Here is a 21,451-nt window from a genome sequence, read left to right as displayed (position 1 = left end):
TGACGCAAATCTATGAAACAACTTCTAAAAAGGTTTCATTATCCCCAAAACTGTGTCAGAAGTTGTGTTTTAATCAGCTAGTCTTTTGTTCTCAAATACGAGACAATTCATAACATTCTCCAGACATCGACATTTTTTTTAAAACCTGATTTTTTAAAAAACTATGTTTGAATCACACAATGAGCTTCTCTATTTTAAAGAAAGCATTTATATGAAGTGGATTTTAAAAATAAAACACTGTCCATAAATTTTCCATGTGCATCCATGTAGATTTCAGTCTCTAAAGTAAAAAAATGCTGAAATGAAACAAAACAGCAGACTACAATACACGTATAAAAGTTGTGCAAGCAACATTTATGACTCTCCGGTTTAAAATTCATCTTGGAAATTTACAAATACATTTTAAAAAGTCATTCAAGACTATTCCTCGCAAATATTGTTAAGTATATTCCTAAAAACATTACATTAGGAAAGAAGCAGCACTTTTTACTCTTACCTGCCACTCCAGCAGAGACCATATGCACTTGGCTGGAATCTGGCTCCAGGACAGTGTTCAACTTTTCCTTAGAACTGGAGTAAGCAGCAAAGTAAATTGCTCTACAAGGAGTAAGATCACATCACCAGTGAAAAGTTAGTTTCCGCTGAAATAAAATAACTTAATGATTTAAATACAACTATAGTAACAACTCTGCCCTTTTTCCACATGGCATTACCTTTTCGGAAATGCGTGTGCGCGCCTGAATTTAATTCTTGAAATATCTTTTGGTTTCATTATTCAAAATGTTTATTTTCCATGAAACAAAAACTAGAGAAACAGATACAGAATACATCAGATCATCTTACATTCACAAAAAAGTATATGGGGGATACAGCTTACACAATCTGGTATTGTATCAGACCGTACACCACCCATCAAGATATGCGTGGTATACAAGAGTATCTTTGGCAGTTCTTACAGAATGGGCCATCATAAAGATCCAGTACTAGAAGTCCAATCAAGAAAAATAGATTCCCCTTCCACCATTTTTTTTTCCTCCACAGCTTTTGTGGCCTTCTAGTACCTCAGCCAGTAATGTATTATTAATGCGCCAGACACCAAGTGTGTCGCACTCAATCTTGTCCTCATCTGATGCCTATACACTTTACAGGGTCACTGTATATGATCAACGATAGGAAGCCTGGCTATGTTTTCCTTCCCTAGCCTAGGGAACGTTAAGGCCACATGAAGTGTCACCAGCACCATCCTAGCAGAGATCAAAAAATTCTGAAAAAGATCAGGGATTAATTCAAAGATCCGGTGGGAGAGAAAAAAAAATCAATCGATAGGAAGCCTGCCCATATCATCATCCACAGAGATAACTTTCAATTTGCGCCCACCAAAAGGAGAATAATTTCCACTCAAATATCCGATTAATTTTTAGACTTCTATTTTCCAAGCTGCCAGTCCTTTTTAGATAGATGCGCTATCCTTTCGAGGCTGGCCATATTAAGGCCGCAGCTTTAGAAGACAGCTACTCATTAGTGGCTATGATAATGATCAGTAGTAAAAACAGAAAATGCTGGAAACTCAGGTCAATCAGCATCTGCGGAGAGAACAGACAAGTTAATATTTTGCATGCTGACACTTTGCCAAACATCTGCAGAGTTTTGCATTTTACTTAAAATGATCAGTAGGATTGACCCAAAATGTAAGCAGTCTAGGATACTTCTTGAGTACATCGGAATTCAAAAGACAACTCAATACCTTCAGCAAATCTTCTTCCTAACCCAGGTGGAGTTTTCTAAATGTAGAGTTTCATCTGAGCCGAGACCAGCTGACTCAGCAGATGGCAACTGAAACCATGGACCTTGCTGTTTCAGCACAGCTTAGTAACATGCCACATGGTACATTTACCCACCGAGTTCTTGGCATATATTCAGCATTTACGAACTTTGGATTCCCACCAAGTTGTTGTTTCTTTTGGAGTCAATCCTTTGAAAATATAGCATTTAAAGAGGGTGGCACAAAAAATCTCATCAAGAAAAAAAATAATCCTCCTGATAACATGTCAAAGCTTTTGTTCAGTGGCTAGAAAAACCCTTCAGCTGTCTACTTTGCATAAATGGCTTCACACTGCCTTTAATCTGTAACCTAACTTACCGCAAAACACAAAAGGTCATGGCAATTTTCCTTCTACAAACCACATTACCAAAATGTATTACTTCATAAAAATTCCCATTAATAACAGCAAGGTTAAATAAGTACTGTACACCTATCAAGCTATAGAAAGGTGCACTTTGAATGCTGGCAGATGTTCTGCAGTCACGTTCTCATTAATGAATTACTACTGAAGCGAGGAATTTACAACATTTCAGTCCATAGTTACTAATGCTCTTGTTCAACAGATAGGGCACACTCACAGCAACTTAATTAGCCCTAGTTATTGCTTTTAGTCACAAAAGACAAATTCAACAAGTCATATGCTTACCATTATTATGGTTAAGTTTTATGAACATAAGTTTGAAAAAACACCATCAATCACATTTATTATTAATTTTGCAACAGCTTTAAGTGCTCAATGTGACACTTTCGGCTGAATAGTACTGGAATAAAACAAGGCAGCTAATTTACGGCATCTATTAATTTCAAACAGATAAAGAAAACCGGCATCGCTAATTCTATCTGATAAATTAATGGAAGCTAATTTATCTTTCAAAGTGCATCCTTCATTTATGCTGCGTCAAAAGGGACTCAAAATATGTCAATCCTGTTTTCGTGCACTCATTTATACATGACAGAGAGGTAGAGTTTCCACTAGTTTTTAAAATCAGTGCAAACAGTATGAAAGCAGTCAAGTCAGCGCAAAAGATCGCAGAAACTAGAGCATAAATTAAGTTTCCGCAATCTTTAATGCTGGTTTAAAACTCATTTTACCCAAAGCTAGCCATGCCCCCAGATTGAAATAACAAGGGTATTGAGTTTTCACCGATTGTGCCCATTTGACGATAAGTAAACAAGCTCAACTTGAAGCTTATGCACACAGGAAGTTTTCACACATTAACATTTAATTTGCTAAGAAACTGACCAGTATACACCAATGAAACTATTAAATGGTTCAATATAGTTTAAACTCTAGATTTAAAATCAGGTTACGCACAGGTGGCGGTCAAGACACTTATTTTAAAAATGTTTATTGTTTGTGATAAACCCATTTTCAGTTGTATGAATAAAACTACATCAGGTTACCACTCAAATACATCAATGAATATTATTTAATGCTAAGAAAAAATAAATGAACAATTATGTTCTATTACACTGACCGGATTGCACTGGTTCATGGAAGATTTTAAGTTTATGATTATGCAAGTACATTTTAGTGGACACTTGAACTGTAACCGAACTAGTGCCCAGTTTCCCGATTGCACCCAAAGTGAAAATTCTACCCCAATACTTATTTGAAGTGGAATGAAATTTAATAGGCATGCTGTGATAATACAGTTGTACCATTCCAGTCCGGCACCCCTGGGACCCGACCAGAGAATTTTCCGGACCACTGGAGGTCACACCAACCCTAGCGTTGTCAGCAGTACCCTAGACTTGCCAGGTACTGCCGACAACGCTGCGGACAATGACCTGCTCGCGTTCTGCGTATGCGTGGCACAGAAGCTTACGGCGCAGGATTTCTCAGGCCAACTTCAGCACCTCAGTCAGCCGCCACGCTCCTCGCTCCCTCTCCGTGCTGACCAGATCAAGGAGGGAACGCCAGAGGCAGCGAGGAGAAGGGGAGCAGCCAGCCCCAGGACACAGCACGGGTCCCAAACCGCCACCGGGAATGATGCCGGACCAGAGAGTCCTGGACTAGAGAGAGGTACAACCTGCATAAACAAACACCTGCGATTTTCTAAAAGCACAAAATAGTGGTAAAAACATGCATGTGCAATACATATTTGTAGGTTGGCTGCCTTCATTGTTTCTTCTACTTGCTCTCTTCCTTCTCTAACCTAATATTCCCATCAGGCACTTCACTTTCCTTAATTTTTGTTATTATTCTCCTTCTCTTCACCAACCCCCAATTCATGACTAGACTGACATACACAAAATGTTAGCAGGAGTGACACTCAAGTAGGACTCCTCCACTAACTCCACTCCAAAAAAAGCCAGGGACAAAAATTAACTTGAGTGGGTGATTTACATACCATATCTTCAAGTGCATTATGACACAGAATTATAATTTATCGGATTAGTCTTTAGGTACCTGCTCTACATGGGTAATAGTGGTTTAGAAAACCATTTTTAAAAGATTGTCAGGTGTTATTGAATTTGCATTTTGAAGAGATTATATATGCTAACAAGTTAAAATGACCAGAATGAGTAATGTACAAACTTGCCAAGATTGCGTCTTGCACACCATCCCAGGCCAAAGTTTTCTGCAAATAATCTATTTTATAGTTGGACCGCTTACCTAGAGGGTGCGACGCCTACCAGATTAGGTCCCAACCCTCTGAAGAGAGAACGGGGACCTTCCTTTTCCAGAATCATCCTGAAAAAAAATTAAAGGAAAAGAAAAGTTATAAAAATAAAAAAAATTGGTACTAAGTATTCATCATACATTTTATTTTTTAGATACGTGAAGTGAAGCTGTACCATTCAGAAACTAGATTATTACCCAGTCTCAAAAATACAATTGCTAGTACAGGTACCTCTAAATTTGGTCTGGTCAAAATTGAACATAGAACCATTAAAGTTTACAGCACAGAAAGAGGCCAATTGAACGATTGCATCTGTGATGGCTCTTTGCTATCCAAGACTAATCAGCCTGTCCTGCTTTCTCCCCAAATCTCCATTTTTAAAAAAATCTTCAATTACTTATCCAATTTTTTTCTTAAAAGATACAATGGTCTCTGCCTCAGCCACTATGACAAATTACCCCATGCTCCATTAACATTTTGCATAGAGATTTCTCCTACCCACTCTCTAGTGATCAATGACATTATTAATTTCCCAACCAGAGGAAATATTCTTTTCCTATTCACTTATCAAAACCACATGTAATTTTAAAAACCTCGACAACTCCATTTAGCCTCCTCTGCTCCAGTAGAAATAGTCTCAGCACTCTGTCTGTCTTCATAGCAGCTTTCCATCCCTGGAATCTACACAGAGTGCCTTTAATGTCATTTTGATAATGGGGTGCTGAAAATTGCATAGTACTCTAGCTGTGGCCGAATCAAGATTTTGTAAAAATTTATTATTCCTTCTTGTACACGTATCCTCCTATTTATAAAACACATTGCTGCTAGCCGTTTTATGACGTTATCTACCCACACTTAGACATTCAGGAAATTGTGTCATTGAACCTTGAGGTCGCGACACCTCTCGGGACCTTAGATTGGATGTGTATTCCCATCCCTTGTTTTTCCTCCTAAAATGCATTCTCTCTCACTTATCCACAGCAAACCGCATCACTAGAACAGATCACCTGGTCATTTACTTCATTGTAGTACCTTGCTGTGCGAGGTACTGCATTGACTGAAGCCCCTTGGATCACGTGCACGCATACAAAATCTATATACACTCATCTACTGCATTGTCTTTTTCTATCAATTTAGTCAAAATTGTCAAACATAACTTGCTTTTAACAAATCCAGGCTAGCTCTCCCGATTAACCTGTGCATTGCTAAATGCTTATTATGTTCTTATAATTTGCGATTTAAAAATTAAGAATTAGGAACAGGAGTAGGCCATCTAGTCCCTCGAGCCTGCTCTGCCATTCAAAAAGATCATGGCTGATCTGGCCTTGGACTCAGCTCCACTTACCCGCCCGCTCCCCATAACCCTTAATTCCCTTATTGGTTAAAAATCTATCTAGCTGTGATTTGAATACATTCAATGAGCTAGCCTCAACTGCTTCCTTGGGCAGAGAATTCCACAGATTCACAACCCTCTGGGAGAAGAAATTCCTTCTCAACTTGGTTTTAAATTGGCTCCCCCGTATTTTGAGGCTGTGCCCCCTAGTTCTAGTCTCCCCGACCAGTGGAAACAACCTCTCTGCCTCTATCTTGTCTATCCCTTTCATTATTTTAAAGGTTTCTATAAGATCACCCCTCATCCTTCTGAACTCTAACAAGTAAAGACCCAGTCTACTCAATCTATCATCATAAGGTAACCCCCTCATCGCCGGAATCAGCCTAGTGAATCGTCTCTGTACCCCCTCCAAGGTTAGTATATCCTTCCTCAAGTAAGGTGACCAAAACTGCATGCAGTACTCCAGGTGCGGCCTCACCAATACCCTATACAGTTGCAGCAGGACCTCCCTGCTTTTGCACTCCATCCCTCTCGCAATGAAGGCCAACATTCTATTCGCCTTCCTGATGACCTGCTGCACCTGCAAACTAACTTTTTGGGATTCATGCACAAGGACCCCCAGGTCCCTCTGCACCGCAGCATGTTGTAATTTCTCCCCATTCAAATAATATTCCCTTTTTCTGTTCCTCCTCCCCCCCCCCCCCCCCCACCAAGGTGGATGACCTCACATTTGCCGACATTATATTCCATCTGCCAAACCTTAGCCCATTCGCTTAACCTATCTAAATCTCTTTGCAGCCTCTCCGAGTCCTCTACACAACCCGCTTTCCCACTAATCTTAGTGTCATCTGCAAATTTTGTTACACTACACTCTGTCCCCTCTTCCAGGTCATCTATGTATATTGTAAACAGTTGTGGTCCTAGCACCGATCCCTGTGGCACACCACTAACCACCGATTTCCAACCAGAAAAAGGACCCATTTATCCCGACTCTGCTTTCTGTTAGCCAGCCAATTCTCGATCCATTCTAATACATTTCCTCTGACTCCGCGTACCTCTATCTTCTGCAGTAACCTTTTTCTGTGGCACCTGTTCGAATGCCTTTTGGAAATCTAAATACACCACATCCATCAGTACACCTCTATCCATCATGCTCGTTATATCCTCAAAGAATTCCAGTAAGTTAGTTAAACATGATTTCCCCTTCATGAATCCATGCTGCGTCTGCTTGATTGCACTATTCCTATCTAGATGTCCCGCTATTTCTTCCTTAATGATAGCTTCAAGCATTTTCCCCACTACAGATGTTAAACTAACCGGCCTATAGTTACCTGCCTTTTGTCTGCCCCCTTTTTTTTAAAAAAACAGAGGCGTTACATTAGCTGCTTTCCAATCCGCTGGTGCCTCCCCAGAGTCCAGAGAATTTTGGTAGATTATAACGAATGCATCTGCTATAACTTCCGCCATTTTTTTTAATGCCCTGGGATGCATTTTATCAGGACCAGGGGACTTGTCTACCTTGAGTCCCATTAGCCTGTCCAGCACTACCTCCCTAGTGATAGTCTCAAGGTCCTCCCTTCCCACATTCCCATGACCAGCAATTTTTGGCATGGTTTGCGTGTCTTTCACCGTGAAGACCCGAAGCAAAATAACTGTTTAAGGTCTCAGCCATTTCCACATTTCCCATTATTAAATCCCCCTTCTCATCTTTTAAGGGACCAACATTTACTTTAGTCACTCTCTTCCGTTTTATATATCGGTAAAAGCTTTTTATGTTTTGAGCAAGTTTACTTTCATAATCTATCTTTCCTTTCTTTATTGCTTTCTTAGTCATTCTTTGCTGTTTAAAATTTTCCCAATCTTCTAGTTTCCCACTAACCTTGACCACCTTATACGCATTGGTTTTTAATTTGATACTCTCCTTTATTTCCTTGGTTATCCACGGCTGGTTATCCCTTCTCTTACCACCCTTCTTTTTCACTGGACTATATTTTTGTTGAGCACTATGAAAGAGCTCCTTAAAAGTGCTCCACTGTTCCTCAATTGTGCCACCGTTTAGTCTGTGTTCCCAGTCTACTTTAGCTAACTCTGACCTCATCCCATTGTAGTCCCTTTGTTTAAGCATAGTATGCTCGTTTGAGACACTACTTCCTCACCCTCAATCTGTATTACAAATTTAACCATACTGTGATCACTCATTCCGAGAGGATCTTTTACTAGGAGATCATTTATTATTCCTGTCTCATTACACAGGACCAGATCCAAGATAGCTTGCTCCTTTGTAGGTTCTGTAACATACTGTTCTAAGAAACAATCCCTTATGCATTCTATGAATTCCTCCTCAAGGCTATCCAGTGAGATTTGATTTGACCAATCGATATGTAGGTTAAAATCCCCCATAATTACTGCCGTTCCTTTTTCACATGCCTCTATTATTCCCTTGATTATTGTCCGCCCCACCATGAAGTTATTATTTGGGGGCCTATAAACTATGCCCACCAGTGACTTTTTTCCCTTACTATCTCTCATCTCCACCCACAAATGATTCAACATTTTGTTCAATAGAGCCAATATCATCTCTCACAACTGCCCTGATATCACCCTTTATTAACAGAGCTACCCCACCTCCTTTCCCTTCTTGTCTATCCTTCCGAATTGTCAGATACCCCTTATGTTTAATTCCCATTCTTGGCCACCCTGCAACCACGTTTCTGTAATGGCCACCAAATCATACCCATTTGTAATGATTTGTGCCGTCAACTTATTTACTTTATTTCGAATGCTGCGTGCGTTTAGGTAGAGTGTTTTAATACTAGTTTTTAAAACCATGATTTTTAGTTTTGACCCCTCCTGCAGCCCCTTTATATTCATACATATTGTCCCTTCCTATCACCTTGTGGTTTACACTTACGCCAGTGCTACTATGCTCTGTTGCCTCCTGCCTAGGGGTCCTGTTCATCTGCGTTCTCACCCATTCTAACTAGCTCAGAGCCCTCTCCTGGGTTCCGAATACTCCTTGCATTGAGGCACCGAGCTTTCAGGCTTGCCTTTTTATTACACTTTGATCCTTTAGAATTTTGCTGTACATTGGCCCTTTGTTTTTTGCCTAGGGTTTCTCTGCCCTCCACTTTTACTCATCTCCTTTCTGTCTTTTGCTTCTGTCTCCCTGCATTGGTTCCCATCCCCCTGCCATATTAGCTTAACTCCTCCCCAACAGCACTAGCAAACACTGCCCCTCGGACATTGGTTCCGGTCCTGCCCAGGTGCAGACCGTCCGGTTTGTACTGGTCCCACCTCCCCCAGAACTGGTTCCAATGCCCCAGGAATTTGAATCCCTCCCTACTGCACCACTGCTCAAGCCACGTATTCATCTGCGCTATCCTGCGATTCCTACTCTGACTAGCACATGGCACTGGTAGCAATCCCGAGATTACTACTTGAGGTCCTACTTTTTAAACTTAGCTCCTCGCTCCTTAAATTCGTCTCGTAGGATTTAATCTCTTTTTTTTAAACCTATGTCGTTGGTACCAATGTGCACCACGACAACTGGCTGTTCTCCCTCCCTTTTCAGAATGTCCTGCACCCGCTCAGAGACATTCTTGACCCTTGCACCAGGGAGGCAACATACCATCCTGGAGTCTCAGCTGCGGCCGCAGAAACGCCTATCTATTCCCCTTACAATTGAATCCCCTATCACTATCGATCTCCCACTCTTTTTCCTTCCCTCCTGTGCAGCAGAGCCAGCCACGGTGCCATGAACTTGGCTGCTGCTGCCCTCCCCTGATGAATCATCCCCCTCAACAGTACTGAAAACGGTGTATCTGTTTTGCAGGGGGATGACCGCAGGGGACCCCTGCACTACCTTCCTTGCACTGCTCTTCCTGCTGGTCTTTCATTCCCTATCTGGCTGTGGACCCTTCACCTGCGGTAAGACCAACTCACTCAACGTGCTACTCACGTCATTCTCAGCATCGTGGATGCTCCAGAGTGAATCCACCCTCAGCTCCAGGGCCGCAACGCAGTCCGTCAGAAGCTGGAGGCGGATACACTTCCCACACACGTTCCTGAGTTCCCACGTGGTACAGGAGGAGCATATCACGTGACCGAGCTCTCCTGCCATGACTTAACCCTTAGATACACTTAATTTGGCGACAACAATGCTGACAGGTTACTGATATTAAAAAGAAAAAAGAAAAAAGAAAAGCTACTCACCAATCACTTACCCCTTTGGCTGTGACGGCACCTTTTGATTTCTTTCTACTTCCTTTTTGCTTTTTCTCCTGGCTGGAGCTGCACAAGCTCGCCTTTATAGGCCGCTCCACGCCACGAACTCCCGCCTCCGATCTGCCGCCGGGCCTTTATAGGCCGCTCCACGCCACGAACTCCCGCCTCCGATCTGCCGTTGCCTCTCGCTGCCGCTGGGCCTTTATAGGCCGCTCCACGCCACGAACTCCCGCCTCCGATCTGCCGCCGCCTCTCGCTGCCGCTGGGCTTTTATAGGCCGCTCCACGCCACGAACTTCCGCCTTCGATCTGCCGCCGCCTCTCGCAGCCGCTGGGCCTTTATAGGCCGCTCCACGCCACGAACTCCCGCCTCCTTTCGCAGCCGCTAGGCCTCTCTACGCACCTCGAGCTCCTGCTTCCGATCCCAAGAGTTTGTCCGCAATAGATGTTAGACCAACAGGTCTATAATTACGTGGTTAATCCTTTTCTAATACTTGCATTGCAGTGGGCTGATATATTTTGATCCTGGAGTAGAAATCATCATCATCATCAGTGGTAGCAGATAATGATGCTCAAAATATGACATTTTGAATATAGGAGGTCATGCATAATAATGCAAAGTATAAAGTAAAAAGTAAAAATTCAAATTATGCACAATTGAAACAAAATTGCTTGCAAAACAGGACTGTGCTCAAGTCTAGAGAGGAAACCCATTTGACTTTTTTTCCCCCCTCAACAATTTTCTCCCTATCTCAAATGGAAATCAAGTATTACAAATGTTTCCACCTCTCCCCAAAAGGCTGACATAAAATCCAATTATTAGTACAGGGTAGACTTCAGATAACAATTGGCAAATCCTCCCAAAGTGCTATCTAAAACCAATGCCCGCTTTAATGCAGATAAATTAAGAAAACAACAATCAATGGAAATTTAGTTAAACCAACACGTGACATAAATTTGAACAAGATTTTCCATGGCTGCAAAAATAGGACTGGACGTAGAATGCTATAAAAGTATAAATATTAACTGTCAGTATTTCAGCATTTCATAGGAAAATTAACTTTATTTTTATTGGGATTGGAGGTTTTCAGTATCCACCAAATCAGTTGAAGGGTGGAATTGAAGGGGAGGACTGGTAGCTATTTATCTTTCTTTCTTCTATTGTTAGTTATGTAGACTGGAGGCAGAACAATTTTAAATGTATATAATACAAAAGCAAAATACTGCGGGTGCTGGAATCTGAAATAAAAACAGAAAATGCTGGAAATCTCAGCGGGACAGGCAGAATCTGTGGAGAGAGAAACAGAGTTAACGTTTCAGGTCGATGACCCTTCATCGGAATTGGCAAATGTTCGAAATGAACAGATTCTTAAGGAGCACTGAAAGGGCAGGGGAGGAAAGAACAAAACAGGTGGTTTGTGATAGGGTGGACGACAGGAGATGTTAGAGACACAAAAGGGATGGTGGGTCGACTTGGGATGTGTTTCTGCTGTTGCATGTGGGAGCTGGTGGACCCCACTGAGATCCACAGCGACCACATCTGCAGCAAGTGTCTGCAGCTCGAGGAACTTCGGCTCCGTGTTGATGAGCTGGAGTCCAAGCTGCAGACACTACGACACGGGGGGGGGGGGGGGGGGGGGGGGTGGTGGTGAAGAAAGTGTTACCTGGATGCTGTATTCCAGGAGGAGTCACACCCCTTAGATTAATTATTTCAAATTTGGTCAGTGGTCAGGGACAGGAGGGTGTGACAATGAGTGAGGCAGGTATGGGGACCCAGGATCGAGTGATGGAGGAGCCTCAGCCCTTGCTCTTGTCCAACAGGTTTGAGGCTCTTACTCCCTGTGTGGACAAGAGCAGGGACGATCAACAAACTGACCACAGCACCGTGGTACAGGGGGCCTTTCAAGTGGCGGGAGGGGAGTAAAAAGAAACGTTGTAGTAGGGGGATAGATAAGGTTCTCTGCAGCCGAGAGCGTGAGCCCCAAAGGCTGTGATGCCTACCCGGTGCCAGGGTCAAGGACATCATCTCTGGGCTGGAGAGGAACTTGGAATGGGAGGATCCAGTTGTCATGGTCCACGTGGGTACCAATGACATAGGCAGGACAAAGAAAGAGGTTCTGCTGAGGGAGTATGAGCAGCTAGAGGCCAAATTAAAAAGCAGAACACAAAGGTAATAATCTCTATTACTACCTGAGCCACAAGCTAATTTGCATAGGGTAAATAAGATCAGAGAGAGACACATGGCTCAGACTGGTGTGGGAGAAATGGGTTTTGGTTCGTGGGACACTGACACCAGTATTGGGGTAGGAGGGAGGTGTTCCGTTATGACGGACTTCACTTATAGCGTGCTGAGATTGGGTCCTGGCGAATCAAATAACTAGGGCTGTAAAGAGAGCTTTAAACTGATTAGTGAGGGGAGGGGGGGTTCAGCTGAGTGAAAAATTTTTAAAAGTCAAAGAATAAGGAGAAGGTAATAGATCAGGTAGCACTGGAGGGGGGGGGGGGGGGGGGGGGATATGAAAATCAGAGCATGACAGGGACAGAATGCATAAACAAAGATGAATCAGAAAGTTGGGTCAAAGCAGGAAAACGGTTAAAAAAAACGAATTTATAAGCTCCTTATCTGAATGCATGCAGCATTCATAACAAAATAGATGAGTTGACGGCAAAAATAGATACAAATAGGTATGATTTGATAGCCATTAGAGATATGGTTGCAGGGTGACCAAGACTGGGAACTAAATATTCAGGGGTTGATTATTCAGAAGGAGAGACAGAAAGGAAAAGGAGATGGGGTAGCTCTTAATAAAAGGATGAGATCAGAGCGTTAGTGAGAAACGATATTGGCTCAGAAGATCAAGATGTTGAATCAGTTTGGGTGGAGATAAAGAATAAATGGAAAAAGTCACTGGTGGGTGTAGTCTATAGGCCCCCTAACAGTAGCTACACTGTTAGACGGAGTATAAATCAAGAAATAATGGAGGCTTGTAAAAAAAAAAAAGGAACAGCAATAATCATGGGCGATTTTAACCTGCATATTGATTGGACAAAGCAAATTGGCCAGGGTAGCCTTGAGGAACCAACCAGGGAACAAGCTCTCTTAGATCTGGTACCGTGTATTGAGACAGAATTAATAAATGATCTCCTAGTAAGGGATCCTCTAGGAATGAGTGACCATAACATGGTTGAATTTCAAATTCAGGAGGGTGAGAAAGTTGGATCTCTAACCAGTGTCCTAAGCTTAAATAGAGATTACAAAGGTATGAAGGCAGAGTTGGCTAAAGTGGACTGGGAAAATAGATTAAAAGAGTGGGACAGTTGATGAGCAGTGGCAGACATTTAATGAGATATTTCATACCTCTCAACAAAAATATATCTCAATGAGAAGGAAAGACTGTAACCATCTGTGGCTAACTAAGGAAATAAGAGATGGTATCAAATTGAAAACAAGGGCATACAATGTGGCCAAGACTAGCAGGAGGCCAGAGAATTGGGAAACTTTTAAAAGCCAGCAAAGAATGACGAAGAGAGAGAGGGAAGATGGTTTATGAAAGTAAACTAGCTCAAAATATAAAAAGATAATAAGAGTTTCTGCAGGTGCATAAAAAGAAAAAAAAAAAAGGAGTGGCTAAAGTAAATGTTGGTCCCCAAGAGGATGAGAATGGGGAAAATGGGGAACAGGGAAATAGCAGACTTTGAATATTTTGTATTGGTCTTCATGGTAGAAGACACTAAAAACATCCCAAAAGGGGATAATCATGGGGCTGTAGGGAGGGAGGAACTTAATACAATCACTATCACTAAAGAGGTAGTACAGTAAAATAATGGGACTAAAGACGGACAAGTCCCCTGGACCTGATGGCTTTCATCCTAGGTCCTAAAAGAAGTGGCTGCAAAGATAGTGGATGCATTGGTTGTAATCTACCAAAATTTCCTGGATTCTGGAGAGGTTCCAGCGGATTGGGAAACTGCAAATGTAACGCCCCTATTTAAAAAGAGGAGGCAGATGGAAAGCAGGAAACTATAGACCGGTTAGCCTAACATCTGTCGTTGGGAAAATGCTGGAGTCCATTATTAAGGAAGCTGTAGCAGGACGTTTGGAAAAACATAAATCAAGCAGAGTCAGCATGGTTTTTTGAAAGAGAAATCAGTTTGACAAATTTGCTGGAGTTCTTTGAAGATGTAACAAGCAGGGTGGATAAAGGGGAACCAGTGGATGTGGTGTATTTGGATTTCCAGAAGGCATTCGATAAAGGTGCCACATAATAAGATTACTGCACAAGATAAAATTCATGGGGTCGGGGGCAATATATTAGTTAGCCAATCCTCAATCCATGCCAACAGAAAATGGGTCATTTTCTGGTTGGCAAACAATAACTAGCACTGCAGGGATCGGCGCTGGGGCCTCAACTATTTACAATCAATTTTAATGACTTGGATGAAGGGACTGAGTGTAATGTAGCCAAGTTTGCTGATGATACAAATACAGGTGGGAAAGCAAATTGTGAGGAGGACACAAAAAATCTGCAAAGGGATATAGACAGGCTAAGTGAGTGGGCAAAAATTGTGGCAGATGGAGTATAATGTAGGAAAATGTGAGGTTATCCACGGTCAGAAAAAAATAGAATCACAAATTATAATTTAAATGGAGAAAAAATGCAAGTGCTTCAATAGAGAGGGACCTGGGGGTCCTGTACATGAAACACAAAGTTAGTATGGTAATCAGGAAGGCAAATGGAATGTTGGCCTTTACTGCAATGAGGGTAGAGTATAAAAGCAGAGAAGTCCTGCTACAACTGTACAGAGTATTGGTGAGGCCACACCTAGAGTCCTGCGTGCAGTTTTGGTCTCCTGTATTTAAGGAAGGATATACTTACATTGGAGGTTGTTCAGAGAAGATTCACTAGGTTGATTCCAGGGATGAGGGGGTTTGATTTATGAAGATAGGTTGAGTAGGTTAGGACTATACTCATTGGAGTTCAGAAGAATGAGAGGTGATCTTATCGAAACATAAGATAATGAGGGGGCTCGACAAGTTGGATGCAGAGAGGATATTTCCACTCATGGGGGAAACTAAAACTAAGGGGTATAGTCTCAGAATAAGGGGTCGCCCATTTAAAACTGAGATGAGGAGGAATTTCTTCTGAGTGTTGTAAATCTGTGGAATTCTCTGCCCCAAAGCTGTGGAGGCTGAGTCATTGAATATATTTAAGGCAGAGACAGACAGATTTTTGAGCGATAAGGGAATAATGGGTTATGGGGAGCAGGCAGGGAAGTGCAAGTGAGTCCATGATCAGATCAGCCATGATCCTATTAAATGGCAGTGCAGGCTCGAGGGATCAAATAGCCTACTCCTGCTCCTATTTCTTGCGTTTTTGTGTCTTGAGATGGTAATGGCAGAAGTTAGAAAAAGTGTTTAGTTTTGATAGGATGTGACTTAGCAGCTGCCACGAGAAACAGAAAGAAAGAAAATTAAGAGTCTAAGCAGAGAAGATGAAGGGGAGAGAGAGAGAGAGAGAGAGAGAGAGAGAGAGAGAGAGAGAGAGAGAGAGAGAGAGAGAGAGAGAGAGAGAGGAAACTCCGACTGAGGGTTCAGGATTTCTGTTTGTGTCTTGTACCTGGCTGAGGGACATTCAAGGCATTTCAGTTTCTGAAATTGAAGAAGTGGTTTCAAAGCATGCAGTGGCAGTGTTTGAGAAGCAGTACACCATAGAAAATACTTATGTATCGTCACAGAGAAGAGGTTTACATTTTGCAGTATTAAGGGAGTGCTGCACTGTCAGAGGAGATGTTAAACAGAGACACCGTCTTTCTCTCAGGTGGATGTAAAAGATCCCATGGCAGTATTTTGAAGAAGTGCAGGAGAGTTATCTCCGGTGTCCTGGCCAATATTTATCCCTCAATTCAACATCACAGATTAGCCGGTCATTATCACATTGCTATTTTGGGAGATTGCTGTGTGCATATTGGCTGTTGCGTTTTCTACATTATAACAGTAACAAAAACTTTTTTTTTTTTAATTTAAAAAAATGTAAAGTACTTCATTGGCTATTAAGCACTTTGGGATGTACGTTGATTATGAAAGGCGCTATATAAATGCAAGTTTTTCTTTCAAAGCAAAGGTGATAAAACTTTGCAGTCTTAGGGGGGAAATTTCACACTGGGCTCAATAAGTATGCAGCACAATTGAACTAATAGGCTTCCCAGACACTTGAGTGTTTCCTTTAATATTTTTAATAACTCAAATACTTCTGCCTGCAGTCTAAACACACTGAACATTTATGGACTGGAAGCAGAATTGTAAATCAGATGGGTTGCCTACAGCAACAGAGATCTTGTTCCTGCAAACTACTGACTGCAGCTATGCTCAGACCATTAGCACAGCCTTAAGATCCAATTAAAAGAGACAAACAAGTGTCCAATTCAATCTAATTTAGAGAATGAGAATATGCAATTACAATACACACAAATTTCAGCAAATTAGAACCCAAATTCTAAACCGACAGCTTATACAGAATTTACACTGTCCCTACTTATTTTAACATTGAAAAGTATCATTGCAGCATTTGAAAAGCACAAGGGTAGGAGTTGGATTATGTAATTTTAAGCCAATTGGCAATTTAAAATGAAATACAATACTGAGCCATACACTTATCGGTTCCCGGTTCAACCCATATCTGTGCTCAGTTTGCTAAAAAAAAGCCAGGGTTCCCACTTCTGAACCTTATCCAGTGACTTGTGTACATGTAGAAGTCAGGCGAGGTCAGCATTGAGTTTGGCTGTTGCCAATCATTAACAGCCTGCTGACAAACACTGGAAATCCCGGCCTCGTACTGAGGGTCTGCAGACCTGGGAAGGCATCACAAAAGCCGGTTTTCAGCGCACAATGCGCATGCGCTGAAAACCGGCTTTTTCGAACCGTCAAGCTGGAACTGGACAGATCCAACGCAAATCGGAGCGAGGACATTTGCAAGGGCAAGATTGCGGTATTTACCCATATCTTGCCCAGCAAATGTCCTCAAAACTCTGTCGCCCAATAAAAGCAGGCGCATAGCCTACTTTTACAGGCATAAGTTTTAAAATATACAAAAATATAATTAAATTAAAAACACATTGTTTAAAAACTCTGCCCACGAAAGTAAGTTTACTTTTAACCCTAATTACAAAACTTAATGTATATTTTTTTTCTAAAGGCATTTATTAACTTTAATTTCATATTAATTATGTGAGGTGTGCTTTTTATATTATGGTGTTTAGTTTTTTTTCTCATTGCTATTAATGAGAAAGCTGTGGAATACTGTACCTGATTGCACCTTCCGCGTGAGAACCTGGAGGACGGGAGCATGCTTCGCAGCATGGGGAGAGAAGGCCTCCCCAACGGAGCCCCACGCTCCTCCAGGTAGATTCGTAGAAATTTTTCGGGTCGGAGGCAACTGTCACGGGATGTTTCCGACCGCAATTTCTGGGCCATTATCGCACAGCACACGAGGACTGGCCACTTCAACAAGGTACTGGAGAACAGCCATACAAATGTACAACACAAGTCACCATCTTCAGGATCAAAAACTTACAAGAAAATAGGAAAACAAATAATCATGGGAATAGTCATTTACATTTAAGAGTAAGGGTACAATCTTTTCAGTGAAGGGATCAATCCTTTGAAGTCAGTAGTGTACATACAAGATTCCTTTTAAGTCTTGTGGATGTTATATATCAAAAAAGAAAAGGAAGACTTTGTCTCTTAAGTTTATCCCAGAAGTATAGTGAATGTGTTTTAATCAATATTTTAAAAAAGGAACAAATTTTGTAAATAAAAAAAAAGGGACAATTTGTAGAAGTGACAAACCATTAAATGAAAATGGTCACTTATCCTCTGAATTACAAAAAGTCAAACTGCTTCACGATACAAAACATTAAAATGCAACTATTTATAACTGCCGTTAGTTATAGATCACACTGATGACTACATTAACAATGTGCAGTATCTTGCCAGTTAACGTTTAATGTTTTAATATTTTAGTAAATATTAACTGAATCCATCACAGCAGTCAAGGGAGGAGGCAGTGCATCCAAATAATCAGAACTATTTTCTGTAATATGCTCGCGACTACTTCGATTATAAATGGTTTGCTGAATACATCTCCGAGCATTTTTATGCATGTGGTACCCACGGTGTCTTGGCCAATAGTTATCCCTCAACTAACAAAAACAGATTATCTGGTCATTATCACACTGCAGTTTGAGAGCTTGCTGCGTGCAAATTGGCTGCTGCATTTCCATAAAACAGTGACTACACTTCAGAAAGTACTTCAAAGTACTTTACAGCCAACGGACGGCCCGAGGTCGTGAAAGGCACTATATAAATGCAAATCTTTCTTTTTCTTTCCAAGCCACTTTTTCATATATTTAATGGTTGTGTTTATTTCCAACACCAGATTTCTGATTGGACCCCTTGGAGGACAAGGCACACCCAGCTGTTTATCTGTCATGTGTAATTAAATCCTGCCTGCCTAAGTAATCAAGTACTTTGCAATGTATAATTCGAGCCAATTTGACTGCCAGGCTCCAGACAGAACAGAGCTCACACTCGTGGGCTAAGACATTCTCCCACCCCCCAAATAAGTTCCACCAACAGGTTTGCAACCTTCCTCCCACCCACCCCCTAGTTGCTGACCTCTTCCCTCCCAACAAGTTTACATTAGATGGGACATTGTGTGTGGGTAATGATGGTTAACAGGTTTATTGAGTATGAAGTGAGTAGTGACGGTGTCATGGCATCATTGACTGGACGAAATCCGGAAGTCACTTGCCACACGCACCGAGCTTTCTAAGAAAGTAACCAGATCTGGGGGAGAACGTGGTGCGGGTGTAAAGGGTTGGAAGATCGTGATCTGTCTCACCGGCTGGATCACGTTCTCGCTCTCATTTACCACCAACCCTCTCCCACCTTTAGATCAGGATCATGTTCTTCCCCCATCCCCACTATGCTCTTTGCCGCCCCCCCACGAGTTCCTGACCTTTCTCCCCACCCAGAGTTTCTGACCTCTTTCTCCTCACTCTGTCTCACACCCAATCGCCTCTCTTCCACCCCTCCTCCAACCTCCTCTCTCGCCCATCCTCTCTTTTTCCATCCCCCGTCCCCCTCCCCCACCCTGACCACCAAAGGATTTAGTCTCCTTACAAAGCGCTGGAAAGCGTGGCCCATGGTACAGGCCGCAAGTGTTGGGTACTCCGCATGCGCCGAAGAGGAGACGGTGTGCAGAAAATCACTGATATTTAATAGCTTGCTGGGACTACAATTGCTCCCATGGACAGTTGTGGTCAGAAGGGATCACGAGTCGCACTGTAGAATCATCTTGAAACCGTGGGTGGCTCTGCTGCACAGGAGGCAGGAAAAAGAGTGGGAGAGCTATAATGGTAGGGGATTCTATTGTAAGGGGAATAGATAGACGTTTTTGCGGCCGCAAGCGAGATTCCAGGATGGTATGTTGCCTCGCTGGTGCAAGGGTCAAGGATGTCTTAGAGCAGTTGCAGGACATTTTGAAGGGGGGGGGGGGGGGGGAGGGTGAACAGTCAGTTGTCATGGTGCATATAGGTAAAAAACAGGATGAGGTCCTACAAGCTGAATTTAGGGAGAGAGGTGTTAAATTAAAAAGTAGGACCTCAAAAAAGGTAGTAATCTCAGGATTGCTACCAGTGCCACGTGCTAGTCAGATTAGGAATCGCAGGATAGCTCAGCTGAATATGTGGCTTGAGGAGTGGTGCAGCAAGGAGGGATTCAAATTCCTGGGACATTGGAACCGGTTCTGGGAGAGGTGGGACTAGTACAAACTGGACAGTCTGCACTTGGGCAGGACCGGAATCAATGTCCCAGGGGGAGTGTTTATTTGTGCTGTTCAACTAACATGGCAAGGGGATGGGAAACTATGCAGGGAGACAGAGGGAAGTAGAATGGGGGCAGAAGCAAAAGATAGAAAGAAGAAAAGTAAATGTGGAGGGCAGAGAAACCCAAGGTAAAAATCAAAAAGATCACATTGCAGCAAAATTCTAAAAAAGGGACAAAGTGTGTTTAAAAAGACAAGCCTGAAGGCTCTGTGCCTCAATGTAAGGAGTATTTGTAATAAGGTGGACGAATTAAATGCATAGGCAGCAATTAATGAATATGATATAATTGGCATTAAGGAGACATGGCTCCAGGGTGACCAAGGCTGGGAACTCAACAGCCAGGAGTATTCAACATCAGGAAGGATAGGCAGAAAGGAAAAGGAGGTGGGGTAGCATTGCTGGTTAACGCAATAGTAAGGAAAGACATTAGCTTGGATGATGTGGAATCCATGTGGGTGGAGCTGTGGAATACCAAAGGCAGAAAACTCTAGTGGGAGTTGTGTTCAGACCACCAAACAGTAGTAGTAAGGTTGGGGACAGCATCAAACAAGAAATTAGGGATGTGTGCAATAAAGGTACAGCAGTTATCATGGGTGACTTTAATCTACAAATAGATTGGACTAACCAAACTGGTAGCAATATGGTGGAGGAGGATTTCCTGGAGTGTATTAGGGATGGTTTTCTAGACCAATATGTCGAGGAACCAACTCGAGGGCTGGCCATCCAAGACTGGGTGATGTGTAATGAGAAAGGACTAATTAGCAATCTTGTTGCGAGAGGTCCCCCTTGTTGGGGGAAGAGTGACCATAATATGGTAGAGTTCTTTATTAAAATGGAGAGTGACACAGTTAATTCAGAGACTAGGGTCCTGAACTTAAGGAAAGGTAACTTCAATGGTATGAGACGTGAATTGGCTAGAACAGACTGCCAAATGATACTTAAAGGGTTGACAGTGGATAGGCAATGGCAAACATTTAAAGATCACATGGATGAACTTCAACAATTGTACATCCCTGTCTGGATTAAAAATAAAACGAGCAAGGTGGCTCAACCGTGGCTAACAAGGGAAATTAAGGGGATAGTGTTAAATCCAAAGGAAGAGACATATAAATTGGCCAGAAAAAGCAGCAAAGCTGAGGACTGGGAGAAATTTAGAATTCAGGGGAGGACAAAGAGTTTAATTAGGAGGGAGGAGAGAGAGTATGAGAGGAAGCTTGCTGGGAACAGAGAAACTGACTGCAAAAGCTTCTATAGATATGTAAAGAGAAAAAGATTAGTGAAGACGAACATAGGTCCCTTGCAGTCAGAATCAGGTGAATTTATAATGGGGATCAAAGAAATGGCAGACTAGTTGAACAAATACTTTGGTTCGGTCTTCACGAAGGAAGACACAAATAACCTTCCAGAAGTACTAGGGGACCGAGGGTCTCGTGAGAAGGAGAAACTGAAGGATATCCTTATTAGGCGGGAAATTGTGTTCGGGAAATTGATGGGATTGAAGGCCGATAAAACCCTGGGGCCTGATAGTCTGCATCCCAGAGCACTTAAGGAAGTGGCCCTA

At 42.3% G+C, this 21,451-nt stretch overlaps 1 protein-coding gene across 7 annotated transcripts in view; it reads right to left on the bottom strand.

Moving 5' to 3' along the window:
• The window catches only part of slc25a36a (solute carrier family 25 member 36a), a 105,832-nt gene that overhangs the window by 33,343 nt on the left and 51,038 nt on the right, over positions 1–21,451 (bottom strand). For 5 of the 7 annotated variants that reach the window (XM_070883602.1, XM_070883600.1, XM_070883604.1 and 2 more), the window contains exons 3-4: positions 4,443–4,520; positions 497–597 (exon numbers count right to left, since the gene is read on the bottom strand). In XM_070883602.1, coding sequence (XP_070739703.1) covers positions 497–597; positions 4,443–4,520 — 179 coding nt within the window. Of the gene's footprint in view, positions 1–496; positions 598–713; positions 806–4,442; positions 4,521–21,451 lie in introns of those variants that run through there. The other 2 variants (XM_070883607.1, XM_070883605.1) reach the window with 2 other exon arrangements.

Source organism: Pristiophorus japonicus, chromosome 6, assembly GCF_044704955.1.
Source record: "Pristiophorus japonicus isolate sPriJap1 chromosome 6, sPriJap1.hap1, whole genome shotgun sequence".
Classification (NCBI taxonomy): Eukaryota; Metazoa; Chordata; class Chondrichthyes; family Pristiophoridae; genus Pristiophorus; species Pristiophorus japonicus.
Note: the sequence above shows the minus strand (reverse complement) of the source record. Positions and strands in the feature narration are given on the sequence as shown.